The 19108-nt window shown below is 39.7% G+C and overlaps 1 protein-coding gene across 3 annotated transcripts; it reads right to left on the bottom strand.

Moving 5' to 3' along the window:
- Positions 1-2022: 2022 nt before the first annotated feature.
- LACTB (lactamase beta) lies at positions 2023-17150 on the bottom strand. 3 transcript variants are annotated; one of them, XR_003515911.1, is made up of 6 exons: positions 16737-17150; positions 16257-16323; positions 14418-14608; positions 13534-13885; positions 12205-12366; positions 2023-2827 (listed from the first exon to the last, which is right to left on the bottom strand). XR_003515911.1 is itself a non-coding variant. In XM_027571925.1 (6 exons), exons 1-6 carry the CDS (start codon positions 17097-17099, stop codon positions 2296-2298), a joined length of 1671 nt encoding a protein of 556 aa, XP_027427726.1. In that variant the 5' UTR covers positions 17100-17150; the 3' UTR covers positions 2023-2295. The 3 variants fall into 3 exon arrangements, 2 of the variants coding, with proteins under 2 accessions (XP_027427726.1, XP_027427727.1); XM_027571925.1 differs by having other exon boundaries at positions 12205-12370; XM_027571926.1 differs by having other exon boundaries at positions 12205-12370; positions 13618-13885.
- Between the last annotated feature and the right edge of the window lie 1958 nt (positions 17151-19108).

Here is a 19108-nt window from a genome sequence, read left to right as displayed (position 1 = left end):
GGCCTTTCTGGAGGCTGCAGGTGTGGACCTAAAGGAGAGTAAGGAAAATCTGATCAGAAACTGGAGGAAACGGAATTCTAATTTTGTGGTGGTGGAAAGTTTAGCAATATTGTTGCCTTCAGGGACAGGGAAAATAGAAAATGTGCCCAGTGAACTGGGTGATCCAGCTGAGACGTCGTGTTGAATGTGTCTCCTGGCTTCTTCCTGCTGCTTATACCAAAATGCACAAGAGACAAGCTAAAGGAAGGACTACTAGACAAAAAGAATCAATAATGATGATTTGGAAAATTCCCAGACTCTCCAGATGATGAATGAAGCTAAAATGGCTTCAAGGCAAAGATAAAATTTAGGGCACTTCCAGGAAGACATGGTCTAAAATGAAGCTGAAGGGACGCTTGGGTGGCACGGTTGGTTAAGCGTCCGACTCTTGGTTTTGGCTTAGGTCGTGATCTCAGGGTGGTGAGATCGGCCCCACATCGGGCTTCAGGCTCAGTGAGGAGGCTGCTTAAGTTTCTCTCTCCCTCTGCCCCTCCCTGTACTCACATGTGCTCTCTCCCTCTGTAAAATAAATAAATCTTTTTTTTAAATAAAAAAATAAAATGAAGCTGAGGGTCTGACTAAAATCCTTTGACTGCTGAAAGATCCAAGATGGTGCCTCAGAGAGCTATATAAACAACAGGGTTTATTAGAAACAAGGTTTTTCTCCAATTGTCTTAGCAGAATCCCAAGTTACAGAAGCACTTTCTTTGAAGAGATTTGGCGGTATGCTTTTTGTTTACTAACATGAACCCCAGTGAGATCTGTAGGAGCCTCACCAAGTTTAAACAAATTGTATTGGCAGGAACACTATTCCAACTGAAAGGAGAGATAGAGTCCAAAAGAGGCCTTTGAACCTCCAAACTTATATAAGCAGAAAGCAGGATGAGAAAACCGCTCAGCTACAAACACATGCTACCTTTCATGAAAAAATAAGTCAGAGGGCAGAACCAAGGGCGCAGAGAATATAGCCCAAGAGCCAAGAATTATCCCCAGGCCTTGTACTAATCCCCAGTACTAATCAAGGAGCTGCCAATCTGTGTCTGGATGGATTTCAGAATTGCTAGGATATGTCTTCCATTTCCCCCCGTTCTAAAGAGGAGGGTCCATAGCCATCACTGCATAGGTTGTGCCATTGTATGTTGCACATATGGGGAGCAGATCACTTGCCTTTAGTTCACCAGTCTTCAGATAAAGAACTATACTTAAGGAACTACCCCCAAGGAACCTCATCCACACCTATACTTAACGTGATAGTTTTGAGCTGATACTATAATGGAATGAAATTTCTGGAAAACTTGGGAGGAGGTAGGAAGGACATTAATCATTGGGGACCAGAGGTCAGACTGTGGTAGATGACCCCCAATGATCTCCACCTCCTGATATTCATACCCTGTGTAATCCCTCCAAGATTGTTATCAGGGTTGGTTTGTGAGATCCAGAGAATATAGCAAATGTGATGGTATGTGATTTCTGAGGCTAGGTTATAAAAGACATTGGCTTCTGTCTGGCTCATGGATCTCCCTCCTGCCCTCCCTCTCTATGTCTCTTGAATCACTTGCTCTGAGATACTCAAGCAGTCTCTGTCTATGTCTGTCTATGTCTCTGAATCACATGCCACTAAGATACTCAAGCAGTCTTATAGAGAGGCCCACATGGAGGGAAACTGAGACCTCTTGCTACTCACAAGCCAGAGGACTGATACTTGCCACCAGTCAAGTGAGTAACCCATTTTAGAAGCATTTCCTCCAGCCCCAGAGAAGTCTTTAGATGATCACAACATCTTGTCTGCAACCTCAGAGAATGGCATCAGATTCACCCAGCCATGCTACTGAATTCCTGAGCCTCGGAAACCATAATTTTTTCTTCTTTTAAGCTGCAATTAGATAACTAACAGACAATTTCTCATAAACTTGTTTCTGCTGTCATATTAAAATGACAATATTTGAAGTTTCCTGTTGAATGATATTTTCTTTATATTAGATATTCAAAAATACATATTTTTATCAGAATATTTTATTTCAAGAATTAACACTTTTTTCAAAAAGTAAAAATAATATAATTACTTCCCTGAGTATAAAGAACTAATCCTACAATAAAAGACAATTACAAAATTAAGCAATTAGAGGTACATAATTCTCTGCATTCAATTATACCCTATTACAAATCTATTTTTAAAAATCTCATGTATTTTGGGGCTTTAATGTTTCAAACAACAGCAATGACAAGAACAAAACAGCTCATTTTGCACCTGCAATGTTAAGATACGTCAGATCTGTCTTTATCAAATTCCAGAGCAATCTTTAAAGCGGTGCTATTGAGGCCAACAGATTGCATGTTACAGATGATAGAAACGACTATTCCTCTCGGGGGAATCTTGTTATTTATAGCTTCCACATCCAGTTCTTCGGGAAGGACCAGCAGGACACTGCTGGCACCCACCGCACCTCCGGTGTGTGAGGCATAATGCCGCTGCTTTCTACAAGAACCATACGTTTGCTTCTTTTCCACAACACCCCAAGCCATTGCGTATTTACCCTCTTTATCCCAAGACATCTCTGTGTTAGGGACTGGTGTCCAAATCATAACCATTGTTTCTGGCTTGAGATATCCGGGTAAAAGATTTTCATGTGAGTTCTTAAAGAGCCCAACTTGGTAACCATACAGCATCGCATTCCCAAATTTCAGAAGGTCACCCACTGTAGACAGAAATCCACCACCAGCCCATTTATAGGAGTTATCCACGTATGGTGTGTTGACAAGACGTCTCTTTTTATTGTAAACATAAAATCTAAAATGAAATAAGAATGGTCATTAAAAACTTAAAAGTCTATTATGGACGTTACATATGAGAATGAATAGGAAAATATGTACATGAGACAGGTTGTTTCAATGTAGTGATCATACATTCTGAGAAACCATTAATTTTCAGTATGATTCAGATTCTAATAAAACACAGATAATTGAGTAATTAAAGCATAGAAAGCTGTTTTTTTTTTCCTACTGGCATGGCTTGCCCATTTTAAGTGTATCAAACTTTTAATACCTGTAAAAATGAATTGATTAATATTACACATGATACATTTGCCCAGTGCATATGCAGAAACGCTTACTGTTTGGTGGATATTACTAGTCCTTGGGCTTAGTGAATCATGTGCCACATGTGAGTTTTATAACGAAAAGAGTACACATTGAGATGTTTAAGACTAATATTTGTAAGGAGACTACATCTCCCAGTTAAAAATGCCATAGGAATACTATGTGTAATGATGTGATGTGGGACTCCTTGGTGTAGTGAGAAAAGCTGGAGCTCACAAACCCATTTGAATACCAACTCATCCTTACTAGCTGGTAAAATATGCTTCTTTATTTGACACTTACACAGTTCTTGCTATATGCCGGGCATTGTTCTAAGAACTGTATCAGTATGAACTAATTTATTCTTGTAACACGGTTCAGAGGTAGGTACCACTATAAGTCCTATTTCACAGATAGAAAATGGAGGCACAGAGAGTAGAAAGAACTTGTCCCGGATCATACAGCTTGTAAGTGGCAGAGCTGGATTCAAACCAGGTGGTCTGCTGCCTCTGATTCAGCATCCTAATGTGTGAAGTGGTGACAAAAATATCTACTCTGCAGAGTTAGGAATATTTGTATCAATCACTTTCCATATTTCTGGTAATAAATGTTTATTTTATTTCCTAATAAATGATAGCTGTTATTTATTCATGCATTCAACAATTACTGATGGAGCACTTACTATGTGGGAGGCACTGCTTGAAATGCTGGAATGAAGTGTTGTTTTTTTTTTTTTTTAAATAGATACTTGGTTTTTTCTTTTTTTTTTTTTAATTTTTTATTTATTTATTTGAGAGAGAGAGAATGAGAGATAGCACGAGAGGGAAGAGGGTCAGAAGGAGAAGCAGACTCCCCGCTGAGCAGGGAGCCCGATGCGGGACTCGATCCCGGGACTCCAGGATCATGACCTGAGCCGAAGGCAGTCGCTTAACCAACTGAGCCACCCAGGCGCCCTGGAATGAAGTGTTAAACAAAAGAGACAAAGTGCCTGACCTCATGAGGTTTCTATTCTAATATCAGGTAACTGAAATGAAATCACAAAATAATTAAACCAAAAATGAAACGTGGCTCATGAGAATCCTTTCTTTCAAGATTTATAATAAAATGTGTTCTGAGGTTTTCAGTGTACTGTCCCATCTGTAATGATCGATCGTCGTCTTCACCCCACCGTGGGATGTCCATAAGCACTGTCAGACTGAGTCTCACCATCACTTTCAACCACTTTATGGGTAAGGTCTCAAACTCAGACATTTCTTCCTAGGATTATGATTTCCAATCCTGCCAACTCTCCAACTGAACCTCCTCTCTGCCCTCATTGTGACCTCCATCTATTCCCCTTGACTCTTCCCAATTTCCCAGGTCTTCTAGTTCCTGATTTCACCCAATGTTCTGTTCTAGCCTCAACTGTTTCAGCTGTGGTCTCACTAGCACTCTTGTGACAGTACACCAATCTGCCAATCCTGAATAAATCTAGGTACCCCTTTCTTTGGCTCCTTATGTGGGGAGAAAAGCTGCAGATAGTCACATAACAAAGAGGACTGGTTCATACTCTTGCTAAGGATCTTCACTGCTGCTACCAAATCTCATTCTTTTCCTGGTTATTCCCTGGTATATTCTTCCCAATAGCTATTCCCAGTCTCTTCCAGTCCTCTACACCACTCTGGCCAAGGGGCAGACAACTATGTCCTTTGTTTTACTGAGAAGATTCCAGTGTGCTTTAGATGGCCTCAAACTCCCATCTTTAAAATCTATTTACATTATCATGCATTCTTTTTTCCTTCTCTCCAGTCACTTAAGAAAATTTCCTATTGGGGCACCTGGGCGGCTCAGTCAGTTAAGCGGCTGCCTTCAGCTCAGGTCATGATCTCAGGGGTCCAGGGATGGAGCCCCGTGTCGGGCTCCCTGATCAGCAGGGAGCCTGCTTCTCCCTCTCCCCCGCTCATTCTCTCTCTCTCTCTCTCAATAAATGTTAAAAAAAATTTCCTATTGTTTTTATGACTAATTCTACTAACCTGCATCCCTGACTGCCTTTTTGCCTCTACAACATTCTTCCACCAGTTATATATACTTCCTAGATCATTTTATCTCCTTGCAGTCCATTCTCCATGCAGAAGCCTGAGATTGTGTCTTACCCTTCTTCTATTTGAAAACTTCCAATGGTTACCACTGTAATGAGGACAAAACCCAAATTTCTTACAATGGCCTACAACACAATCAATGGTCCTCAACAGAGGCAGTTCAGGGAAATTTCTGGAGGCATTTTTTTTAGATGTCACAATTATTAGAGAACTCTTACTGACATTTAGTGGACGGGGGCTCAAGGTTCCTAAATGTCCTATGATGTGTGGAAAAGTCCCACACAGTAGTGTATTCTCCCTTACCGTGGAAGATCTTCAACTATCCTACCAGATAATCATTTAAGTAAAATATCTGTTTATAATGAGCTGAGACTAGAACCCTCTCCATTTTATATATAAACACAAAGCACTTTTTGGACATTTTTATTCTACAATGACTTTTTCTTGAAAGTAACCACTGTGAAAACTGAAGAAGGACTGCACTTTATTTTGCTCAAAACTTTAGCCAGAGGTGGCCACCAAAGGCATGAGTAGAAACACCAATATGTTATACCTGTATTGGTCTACATTTATAGTTGTTACATTTATGATGCTTTTATGTCTTAAGTCACATCTGACTTTATCATGTCTTCTAATGTTGTGAGTAAACTTTAACATATTGAAATATCTATAATTTATTATAAATTATATCTTTTTTTTTCTTTTCTTAATATTTTTTAAAGATTTTATTTATTTTACAGAGAAAGTGAGAGACAGACAGAACATGAGTAGGAGGCAGAGGGAGAAGGAGAAGCAGACTCCTTGTGGAGCAGGGAGTCTGATGTGGAGCTCGATTCCAGGACCCTGAGATCATGACCTGAGCTGAAGGCAGACCCTTAACCAACTGAGCCACCCAGGTGCCCCTTATTTTTTATTTTAGTTAAGAGTAGTGAGTATACGTTATTTGATCTATAACTTTCATTTCAGGAAACTAAAGGAGGTATAAAATATTTGTTAAATTAAGGGGCAGAGGGCCTAATGGTATTGAGATTCACTGTACAATGCGATTTAGCCCCTACTTACTTCTCTGATATCATCGCTTACAACATCTTGTCTTGCTTCTTTTCATGCCAGACTTATTTCTGTATTTGCAACAAGGCAATTTAGCTTTCCTTGTCAGTAGTGTCTAAAACGTATTTTAAATAGATCCCCTACTCCTCTCCCTGTTACTCTATATAACATTGCTTTGTTTTATTTTATCTATTTATTTATTTTTAAAGATTTTATTTATTTGACAGAGAGAGACACAGCGAGAGAGGGAACACAAGCAGGGGGAGTGCGAGAGGGAGAAGCAGGCTTCCTGTGGAGCAGGGAGCCCGATGTGGGGCTTGACCTCAGGACCCTGGGATCATGACCTGAGCCGAAGGCAGATGCTTAACCAACTGAGCCACCCGGGTGCCCCAACTTTGTTTTATTTTCATATCAGTATCTGAAATTCTTAGTCTACATGTTTGTCTCTTTCCATAGAATATAAGTGTCATAAGGGCAGGAACCTTACCTATCTTGCTCTTCGATGATTCCCCACCTAGAACAGTTCTTGCCATCCACTAAGTGCTCATTAAACAAGTTTTTGGAGGCGCCTGGGTTAAGTCTCTGACTTCAGCTCAGGTCATGATCTCAGGGTCCTGGGATCAAGTCCCTCAGCAGGCTCCGCATTCAGTGGGGAGTCTGCTTCTCCCTCTCCTTTTGCCCCTCCCCTGGCTGGTGCTCTCCGTGTCTCTCCCTCAAATAAATAAATAAAATAAAAACAAAAAACAAAAACAAAAAAAAATGTTCAATACATGAAAGCATCATTTGTTGGCCAAATATTTAATGGAGACACCTTGCAAGGCACTGGAGAGACTAGTTAAACCATACACTGTAGCTGCTTTCAAGGCACTAACAGTCTTGTCAGACAGTTCTAACTAGCAAAGCACTATATGAATCACCTGGGGATTTTGTTAAAATGCAGATTCTGCTTCAGTAGGTAAGCCACAAAGCAACGAAATGACTCCAAGATCAAGACCTGAGCTGAGACTGAGTTGGACGCCCAACTGACTGAGCCACCCAGCTGCCCCTCAAAATGAACATGTCTTAAACTAATCTCTTCCAAACGTTCTTCTCTCCTTGGCTGAGGGGCGCCTGGGTGGCTCAGTCAGTTGAGCAACTGCCTTCGGCTCGGGTCATGATTCCAGGGTCCTGGGATAAGGTCCCACATCAGGCTTCTAGCTCAGCAGGGAGCCAGCTTTTCCCTCTGCCTGCCGCTCCCTCTGCTTGTGAGCACACACACTCTCCCTCTCTCTCCCTGGCAACAAATAAATAAATAAATAAAATCTTAAAAAAAAAATAAAACCTTGGTTGACTCTTTTGCCCTCAACTCTCACATCCATCAAGCTACTAAATCCTATTATTCAACCTTTGCTTTGTGACTTACCTTTCCCTCCCTTCATTCCTATGGTCTCGCCCATATTTTAGGTCATTACTTTCAGCCTGAACTCTGATTACACTTTTTTTTTTTTTAAGAGGGAAAGAGTGGGGTAAGCGCAGAGGGAGAGATTGAATCTTCAGCAGGTTATACACCCAGTGGGGAATCCTATGATGGGCTCAATCTCACAACCCTGAGATTATGACCTGAGCCAAAATCAAGAGTTGAAAGCTTAACTGACTGAGCCACCTAGGTGCCTCCATTCTGATTACACTTCTAATTCCAGCCAATCAAATCTAAAAGAAACCACATAATAAAAATACATTTTCTCACTGACAAATATATTTCTTACAGTGAACTCCAAGTTTGCAAACTAGGAGAGAACTACCAGTATATTTTGGTTGATAATCAGCTTTGTGTAAATTTCTCTTAACAGTAAAGCATTCCGGGGGCACCTGTGTGGCTCAGTCATTAAGCGTCTGCCTTTGGCTCAGGTCATGATCCCAGGGTCCTGGGATCCAGCCCTGCATGGGGCTCCCTGCTCCACGGGAAGCCTGCTTTTCCCTCTCCCACTCCCCCTGCTTGTGTTCCCTCTCTCGCTGTGTCTCTCTGTCAAATAAATAAATAAAATCTTAAAAAAACAAAAACAAACCAAAGACTAAAGCATTCCAAACCACTTATATCAAGGCTGGAAATTAGGACACCCTCAGTCATTCCTCCTTTAAAGTATAAAAATGTGGAGAATTCTAGACTTCAATCTAGAATTCTAAACTTTAAATAAACAAATTACAGGCTTTAATCTCTTGATTCCTTTTCACAGAGGACAAGTTAATGGCTTTTCATGAAAATAATTTTGTTCAGCTGAAAGATAAGTTTACTATTTCAAATTCTTAAGGCATTTCTGCTCTAAAAAGAATGCAATATAGACACGAGTTCTTAAGTAAGTTACTGAGACATCTCTGTAACTGAGTAACTGATGGAATGATGCCAGATAACAAAGAGCCTCTTACTTATTTAAGAATCTCTAGATTCTGCACAAGAGCACTATATAACTATAGAAATCTACATCTACAAACTTAGAAATTCAAAATACTTTTATTTTTACAATGCTTCTTAAATGCCTTTAGAAATAATTATGTACTGTTTGTGTTTTATTGTTTTGAGAAGTTTAAAAACCCACAGAATTTAAAATGCATATAATAAAAACCAAGCCCACTTTAACATTTAGCATTAACATTTGGATTGAACCTATTACTATAAAGGACATTATTGGAGGAACTGGTAAATTTGAAGAGGGTCTGTAGATTTGATATAAGTATTGTGCTGATATTAGTTTCCTGAATGTCCTTATTTTTAAAAAACACACATTTAATAGAAAAGAGCTTCATAAAGAACAATGCTTAGGGCACTTGGGTGGCTCAGTTGGTTAAGCATCTGCCTTCGGGTGGGTTACAGTCCAAGGGTCCTGAGATCAAGCCCCACGTCAGGCTCCCTGCTCAGTGGGGAGCCTGCTTCTCCCTCTCCCCCCGTTTATGCACTCTCTGTCAAATAAATAAAATCTAAAAAAAAAAAGATGTTATTTATTTGACAGAGAGACACAGTGAGCGAGGGAACACAAGCAGGGGGAGTGGGAGAGGGAGAAGCAGGCTTCCACGGAGCAGGGAGCCTGAGGCGGGGCTCCATCCCAGGACCCTGGGATCATGACCTGAGCCGAAAGCAGATGCTTAACGACTGAGCCACCCAGGCGGCCCTAAATAAAATCTTTTAAAAAAAGAACAATGCTTAATTTTAGAAGACAGTTTAGCAAATAAAGATAATAAATAATAATCATAAAGATTATAGAAAGTAAAGACCATATCTATACTGTCAAAATACAGCAAACACTTCAGGAAACATCCACTGTATTTGCTTTTGGTTCCGTCCAATTATAAAAGAGATTTTTGTTGCAAGTATTGTGCCAAACACAGAAAATATGAACAGAGTCTAAAAATAAGCTGATGCATTGACCAGGGATTCCCCTATCAACAGAGTGTCTTTTAGTGGCAAGAACATTCAGTCCACTCCCCCATGGGTATTTGCTTAAAGGGTTATTTAGTTTACTTGTCTATACAATATACTTGTTATATAGAATCAATATACCTATTTGTGTATACTAAGTCAATTCCTAGTCTTCCATTTAAGAAAATCCCAGTTTTATTCAGGACAACAATGTACCCAGCTACAAACTAATTTCTCTGCATCTCTTAGAGCTAAGTGTGGCCTATTGCTAAAATTCTGGCCAAAGAAATATTAGTATTTTGGGGCAGGATTCTAAGGAAATACCTTAAAAAGGTGACAGACATTGGGACACATTGTTTTAAACACAGGCACACATAGAGGAGCAAAAAGATGGTAAGTATTTACTCTTGGGTTACAATAACTAAAAAGCCTAGGTTAGGATAATACAAATATATTTAATTTATGATAATTATCAAGGAGTAGACTAACAAAGCTGCAAACTTTTGCTGGAAATTTTATTTCCTGCAAAATGATGAACATAAACGAATAGAAACATATGCATTTACTAAGTTTTAGTTTAAGGTTTGTTTTTTTTTTTAATATATGTATCTTTGAAGTTTCCTTTTACTCCCTGAACTCCCTTAAAAAGCTGGCGCCTTTAAGCTCTTTTAAAATAATTACTAACAAAAAAAGAATCAGAGTTGAGTTTTAGAGGCACAAGTAGATACTGCATCAAGTAAAATAAAAATGAAGCAACCGGACAGACCATTTTCACAGATAATATTCTTTCTTTCCTTTTTCAGCAGCCCATTTAATATAACTACAATGAATTAACTACCCCTTTAGCACCATTGGGTGCTTCTAACAAACGCAGAGCTGATAGGAACCTTTAGCAGAAGAAATGGAAACCCACTGCCTTTTTTTTTTCTTCAAAGAATGGGAGATAAAATGAAATTAACTCACCATCATATGCCATATTTTGATTTTTGTGCAAGTCATAAATTACTCGTTAAGAAAACAGCAAACTGCCTTGCAGTTCTGCACATTCAAAGAGTCTTAATTTTCAATTTAGAAAAGCAGCTCAGTGATTATACCTAATGTTCTTCTCTCCCTTACATATAAGTGTAGACATCTGCTATCAAATACCTAGATCTAAATCAAAATAAGGTCACGTATCTATGCCATCTTTACTAAAGAATCTTTTTTAGATTCAACTGGCAACCTCTGGTATTTGTCAATTTTTCTTATGCTGTCCAGTAGAATGTAATGTTGGACCTAAAAATAATAAACACTAATTGAGGTGGTTGAGAACTACAGGCCATTTTAAAATTAAAATTCATTGCTTGCTGCTAACCTAATTTCTTTTAGGTCCCAAAAAACTCCTTCAGGCTGATTTGCAATGCATATTTAATCCTTTTAAATAAACTGGTAATTTAAAAATAGTAATTTAACTAAATATAACAGAAGACTGAACAAAACTAACGGGGATAAGATAAAGCTAAAATAATCCCACCATTATATTTCAAATACCATTAAGCCATTTGCAAAGCATGTGCTAAGAAAAATATGCAAAGTAAAAGTAACAGTTGATTTGTTAAATGCCTTATGAAACAAATAATAATGAGTGAAATGGAAAACACAACCATATAACTCGTAATTGTCAATAGTCTCAAAATTCTCTCCCAATGCCTCTTTTACAAATCACTAGAAAAAATTATGATAAAATTTTAGTTTGATATATTTCAATGAAATGACTCAAACTTTTACAGGGGGAAAACCTAGCAGGTACCACTTCAACAAAGCAATTAAATCACCACCACAAATAACGGGACAAACTAACTTCATGTGACTTCTGAGAGACATTACAACTAAATGTACTGTATGATCCTGGACTAGATCCTGAAGCAGAAAATTTTTTTCCCTTTTCTTTTGCTATAAAGGACATTATTGGAGGAACTGGTAAATTTGAAGAGGGTCTGTAGATTTGATATAAGTATTGTGCTGATATTAGTTTCCTGAATGTCCTTATTTTTAAAAAACACACATTTAATTATTTATGGGTAAAGGGGTACCCTGTCTGCAACTTATTTCCAAATGGTTGAGAAAAAAAAAAAACAGAAAGCAAGTGTGGTAAAACGATAACATTTGGGGAATCTGGGTGAAGGCTATATGGGAATTCTTTGTATTTAGTCTTATAATTTATCTTTAAGTATTAAATCATTTCAAAATTAAAAAAAAGTTAAAAATAATAAAAGATAAACAAAGTACTAGCTACAATATAAATAAAGGGATGATGGAAGAGCAAATTATAGATACCCATGATAGGAGCAATTCTGCTTTAACTATGCATGAGTTTAAATTATTATTGCTGTCTTTCATCCAAGGATCCTGGAGTACTTTGTAAATACATTCAATTTCCCTTACTTTATAGATGGGAAAAACAGACATGTAGGAAAGCTCTCAAAATGTGGCAAGTGTGATTTTGGAATGGAGACAAGGAAAGTTTGACTTTTAATGAACAACACAGTGTTAAAATGTGATATAGCGAGACACACCAAAGGTATCATTTACCTTGCTCTATTGTAAATCACTGGCTCATTTTCTTCCTGCACAGTTGTCAGCATGTCCAAGTCATGGAATATTTTCTGCATATAGTCCAAATATTTATATCCTGAAGCTCTTTCTACTATGGCTGCCAGTAGGGTATAGCCAAAAGTTGAATATAAAAACTGACTACCTTGAGACATCATCGCAAAGGAGGGGAAGAAAAGAAAATGCTTCATTATTATTTAAAAACATGCAAAATATTTCCCACTGAAAATTTACCTTTTTACTTCAGCATTTAGAAACAGATCATGGATGATATATTAATAAATTCAGTCAACTTTGCAATGGCCCTGCTTATTCCATTATTTAAGGATGATCAGAATGTGAATCTACTCCTTTCCGTAATAATGAAATAAGCAAATAAACCCTACCTCAAAACAAAATTAAAATCCTTCAAACTGGTACCAAAAGAGGAAGGGAAAGAAAAGCAAATTTGATTTCTTGAGTTAATGGTCTTGTTCTTAATATATCTAATACCCATTGTTTAAGGCATAAATTAGTTGTGCACACTCCTATTTTAAAAAAGTGTACATAGGTAGAAAAACTGTTTCAATATATATTAAAATACAAATACATATTCAAATATAGATACTATTTAAAATACATACCTGTATATCATTTGGGATTCTGGAAACACAGAGTATATGATGTGTACTAATAACTGGAACCTTGTATTTTAAGACAAAATCCATAAATATATTTCTTTGCCCTTATCAATTTTACCTATTATCTATTCATGGTAAAAAACAACTTTTAAAATGAAAATGGAATACAAGTACATAAACCTATGGTAAATTGAAAGATATTAAGTGGTTTTGGTAGCCATCATACCAAAAAAATATGTTTAAAAAATATTTTTCTAGATCAGCTTTTTGGCAAATAAATGGATGAAAAGCAATTTCTTTAAGGAATGAAGGCACAAAATAAGTTGAGCAATTTAAATACTAAATGAAACACTAAATACTGGCTATTAGCAATATTTTATCATGCCCTCTTTGGTCCAGATTTTATTTGAAGAACAATTATTACAACATTTCTCCATAATTTTCCACAAATAGCTTGATCTGGAAAATCCACTAGATGAATGATGAGGCTAAATCTAAACAACTGGCTACCTGGATGCTAGGCTTCTTCAAGAACTACAGACAAGAAGGCACACATGGGACTGACAACAAAACCCATGCCACAAGCATTAACCACATCCAATGCCCTCAGACTGGGATCATTTCAGATTTTCTGAAAATTAATACTTCAATAATGATGACTTTGTTAAGAGAAGGAATTAACACTCACCAGGTTTAAAAAACAAAGGGTCATTTTTAAATAATCTTAGTGATTCAATTGAATTCTCAAACTTTTCTTTCAAATACAATTCACCTTGTTCAAAATCATTCTTTTTCTTGCCAGGTTTTAAGTTCCGGCCTTTGGCATCAGTATCTTGCTCTATCTTAGCTTTAACAAAGTCAGTCTTTTCATTACTTTTGCCTCCTTTTTCTTTGAATTCTTTTTCTTGGTCAGATTCCATTATCCCTTTCATCATCTTCAAGGCTTTGTAAGCTTTCTCTTCTTTCACCTTTTTCATGTCTTTTTCATAATGACGAATTCCACTTAAATGGGAAATCAGTAATCTTGTTGTGACAGAAACCTAATTGTAAAAACATGGAAATTCAATTACAATATTAAACTGTATAGTAAAAAATTAGTAGGAGCGCCTGGGTGGCTCAGTAGGTTAAGCGTCTGCTTTCGGCTCAGGTCATGATCCTCCAGTCCTGGGGTGGAGCCCCATGTCAGGCTCCCGCTCAGCAGGGAGTCTGTTTCTCCTCTCTCTGCCCCTCCTTCCCCGCTTGTGCTCACTCTCTCTCTCTCTCTCAAATAAATAAAGTCTTAAAAAAATTAATATAAAAAATTAGTCACATTGGAATAATGTCTCAGTAATGTTTTCCATTTTATTTTTTTATTTATTTTTTAATGTTTTCCATTTTAAACTGCTGCTGAAAAACATGTCATGTACACATCTTCAGCTTTAAGTTTCAGAGAAATACCCAATCGATTATCACCTGAATTAAAAAAAAACCCTTGAATCCATTAACAACAGTTAAAGACAAACCAAAGAATCTTATGAAACCTTTTAAACCATTTAACATGCTGTTAGTAAAATGAACTGTGAGTTTCATTACCTTTTCACCTTCATATTCTTTTTCTGGGAATTCAGGAACATAATGTTGTACTGGAATATCAAGATCCAGTTTCCCAGCTTCCCACAGTTTGGCAAGAGCAACCATGGTGAGGCTTTTGCTGATACTGGCAATTCTCATAACGGTCTCTGGCTTGCATGGTACACGGTTCTCAACATCAGCATAACCTAAGCCTTTAGAAAAAGAAAAGCAAAAAATTACTAATAACAAGCTTCATGGTCAAAGGAGTCTTCAAAAACTGAAATAATACTGTCTTAGAACATCCCATGTATTTGTTGAAAGGAAAAGATATTACACTTTTAATTAAGAGTGGATGAGAGTCTTAGTAACACTCACAACAGTAAACCTAACAACTTAATCTTTTAACTAAACGGAAATTGCACTCTGTGCACAATAGTAATTTTCAATTGGTTCAGATACTAATTTTTCTTAGTTTATCTAGACAGTTTAGTTATTCCACATTTTACATAAGTTATTTTATGCTCTTTAAAGAAAACATCATTATTCTTCAGATATTTACTCTTGATTCTTGAGTTTCCACTAGATTCCTTAAAATAACCACCCAATAAAAGTTAATGTGAAAAGGTGTCCTGCACACCCAATCTAGGTAATCTTCAGTTTACCTCAGCTGCAAACCAGAAAAAAAAGTACTATTAATTCAAAGTTCCTAGAGAACTTTTTAAAAAGTCTGGTTTCATCTTCTGGAGGCTTAAAGTGTGAAAATCTAAGTGATAAGAACTGAGATCTAAAGAGAACGAAAAGGCATACAATGATTGCTTTTAAACTGTAAATATAGATTATGCTGAAAAATATTTGCAGAAAAACAAAGCCCTCACCTGTAAAGCTGACATTTACACAGTTTTTGATTACAGTATTTTTCATAAATTGGGTATACATGGGGGAAGATCAGTTTTCTTTAAATTCAAAACCTTATTGCTCCCATCAACTTCTTTTAAAGGTACTAATTCCTTTCAATGATGCCTGAAACATTTCCTAAAAGTAGGGTTCCTAAAAACCTGGGATGACCAGTTGGACCAATTTGTGTGCAATGGGTAAGTAAATCAAATTATAAAATATGATTTGATAAAATTATCATAAAATGATTAGAAATCTCTTTCCCAAAGCTTCTAACTTTTGGTATGAAAAAAATAAATGACATCTCTGCCCGGCAAAAAAAAAAAAAAGTAATAAAGGAGATCGTAAACTCATTAAGACAAGGAACCATGAATGGCCCAAGTTCTTGGTACTGTGCATTTAACAGACAGGGGACTCAATAACTTGTTAATTAAATGGTTAATTAAAAAAAAAACGGGGCGCCTCGGTGGCTCAGTCGTTAAGCATCTGCCTTCAGCTCAGGTCATGATCCCAGGGTCCTAGGATCGAGTCCCACATCGGGCTCCCTGCTCGGCCCGAGGCCTGCTTCTCCCTCTCCCGCTCCCCCTGCTTGTGTTCCTGCTCTCGCTCGCTCTCTCTCTGTCAAATAAATAAAATCTTAAAAAAAAAAAAAACTTCTGACATTTTATCTAGTAGTAAGGGTTATCTACAAATATGCAGGTAACAGATTGTTCCATATACAACTTTCAGAACAATAAATCCAGTCCTTAGAAACAAGACATCTTGAAGACTCCAAGAGTCCCATTTAAATCTTGCTGTTTACAGAAAGCCCGATTCTTTATTCTATTAGACATGTTTTCTCTACGATACGTACGGCTTTACGAAAACTGAACATTTCAGGGGATCCACTCCTAGCAGTAAAACATCAAAATTTCATTCATCAACTGGCATAAAACAAGCCAGTAAATAACACTTTTCTGAGCCCACCTTCTGACCAGACTTCTTTTCCATCTACAGAGACTCCAACCACTATGCCGGGGGCGCCCACCTCATCCTAAGAACGGAGGGAAAGGACAGACAGTTCAAAGACAAGCCGAAATGCCTCGCCCAGCGCACAGCGCGTGGCTCTGGGGCCTCCCGCCCCTCCGCCGGGCCCCGCCCCCCTCGGCTGCGCCAGGCCCGGCACTAACGGTGAGGGGCGTGCCTGGTCTGCACTGAGGGCGAAGGGGAGGTTCCCGAGGCGGGCGCTGTGACCTCCGCCCCGACTTGGGCAACCCGCAGGAGCTTTTGACCGTGGCCGGGCGGTCGGGGAACGGGAAGTCCTTCTCGGAAGCCGGCCGCGGGCATCCCACCGCCTGGGGTGGGGTCCACTCGGGCCCGGGAGAGGACCACCAAGTGGCCCCATTCCGAGGGGACGCGGGCAGTGGGGCGCCAGGTTCCCGGCCGCCTACGCCCCCGTCTCCGCACCTTGATCCGGTGCAGCAGGTCGCGGCTGCTGTCGATGGCTCTGGCGAAGCGCCGGGAGGGGGGCGGCATCGGGGTCTGTGCAGACCACGGAGCCAGGGGCTGCTCCTGCGGCGGCAGCTGTTCGGCCTGGGGCGACGCCTCGGGATCGGGGGCCGCTGGGGGCTGCGCGGGGGCCGCGCCCCTCAGGCCGTCCGCCAGCTTCACCCCGAGTGCCAGCCCCAGCCCCAGCCCGAGACCCCCGACCCAGCCGGGGCCGAGCGGCGGCAGGCCGGCGCGCTGGTGGGCCCCACGCCGTCCGCGGCCCCAGGCACAGCCCCCGGGGGTCGCGGCACGGGTCGTCACGGCTGACAGGAGCCGGTACATGGCGTCTGCCGCGAGCCGGCAGCCTCAGAGCTCGCGCAGGCCGGGCGGGCGGCGGAGGCGCCGGGAGGGGAGGGGACTAGATGGAAGGGAGGGGGCGGTGACCGCGCGCAGACCTTAGCAGTCAACGCCGGATGCCGGAGCGTCGATCGCATCGAGCCCTTCCTCTTTTCCCTTTCTTGCCTTGCCTTGTCTCATTCTTGATGTTTATTATCTTTCCCCGCACGGCTTTTCTCCCCTCTGCCTCTCCTCCGATCTTTATTTCCACAAAGTGTCACCTCCTCAGAGAAGCCTTCCCAGTTGCCATCCCAGTTGGGAGTACTCGCCACACCTTTTTGACCTGCCAGTGCGCACACCTACTTTTTTTTAAAATATTTTTTTTATTGATTGATTTGACAGAGATAGAGACAGCGAGAGCAGGAACACAATTAGGGGGAGTGGGAGAGGGAGAAGCAGGCTTCCCGCCGAGCAGGGAGCCCGATGTGGGGCTCGATTCTAGGACGCTGGGATCATGACCTGAGCCGAAGGCAGATGCTTAACGACGGAGCCACCCAGGCGCCCCCGCACACCTCCTCAATAACACCTAACACTTCGTTTAATTGAACTTACCTGATTCCTTACCAGACTGTGCCCTCCTCAGAGAGCTGTGACTTTTACTTATGGAGCCTCAGCTCTTGGAACAGCACTGGCACACACCAGCCGTTGAGCAGGCACCTCCTTTTCCCCTAGAACTCTCTCTTGCCATCTCCTTTCCTTACGCCTCATTTCAGCTCCTTCGATTTCCCTAAGGTCCTTTTAAAATCTCTCACTTCTGGAGATCCAGTGCCACACCACATCAAATGTTAAGTTATATGCAGACTTACATTAAAACAATTTTTTTTGCTGTAAACATTTAAAAATTTTTTTGCACTTGAAAATTTTTAATCCAAAAGTAATTAATATAGTTTATAATTAGCTGATTTCTGACATCTGTAGACATCAGAGATTCTTGTGAAATAAGAAACCTAACCTCAAATTGCTACAAAATGTAAAATGTGTACAATCCTAACTGAACAATCAATGGCAATGTTAATTTTGAAGATAAGGATCCATTCCAATTTTACAACATGTATATATATACATATATATATGTATATATATATATGGAGATTTTTGAAAGCTTCTAGTCCTTAAGTACGAGAGCAATATATACCCAATGTATAAAATGACCCTGTCTTTCCTTGCAGGTGGAATATATACACAGAGAATTCACAGATTTGAATTGACAAGATATTGTCAGGAGAAGAAGCTGTAAACATCTTGAGTTAATAATTGTTTAATTGTTTAAAAGGCAATAATGGTAACCACACCTAGTCGGGAGATACTGGGGCTAAATAATTATAATTATATAATAATTATATTGGGGCTGCTAACAAAGCCACCAATTGGAAGAGATCAGGGTATCCTAAGAGTCAGGGGTTTGGCACTGAAACTCACAGAGGTTTCTGGAGCACCACCTGCAGTTAGAGTGGACAGGTGCATTCTATCAAGATGGTATTGTTGGTTCCCATCCTGGGAGCCCCACTACTCCAAGCTCATGACAGCAAAAGGAAGTGTAAAAGACATAGCTAGTGGTGGTTACAATGAGTGCTCACTTTATCATTCTTTTAAAAGTTGTACATATATATTTTATGTACTCTTCTGTACCTCTCCTTGGATGAAAAAATGGAACAGAAGCACAGAGCCATGCAGAGAGCAAAGACCAAGTTTCTGGTGGACTCCCACCAGTTTAGAAGCAGGTAGAGGCCACCTGAAGTATGGCTTCTGTGAAGGTAACAGAGAATAAATGTTCTCCATGCAAGCCAAGTACCTAGGAGGCAACCAAACCAACCAGCCGGCAGGTGTACTGGCTGGCTCTTTACTATCACCATGGGGCAGGAGCCCAGAACTCCACTATTTTAGCTTGCTCTGGACTGGGAGTCCCAGAAACCAGACAGGAGAAAGGTAAACAACTACACAGGGAGGGGAAGGGG

This window comes from Zalophus californianus, chromosome 6 (genome assembly GCF_009762305.2).
Source record: "Zalophus californianus isolate mZalCal1 chromosome 6, mZalCal1.pri.v2, whole genome shotgun sequence".
NCBI lineage: Eukaryota > Metazoa > Chordata > Mammalia > Carnivora > Otariidae > Zalophus > Zalophus californianus.
This window is presented reverse-complemented; position numbering and strand designations above follow the sequence as displayed.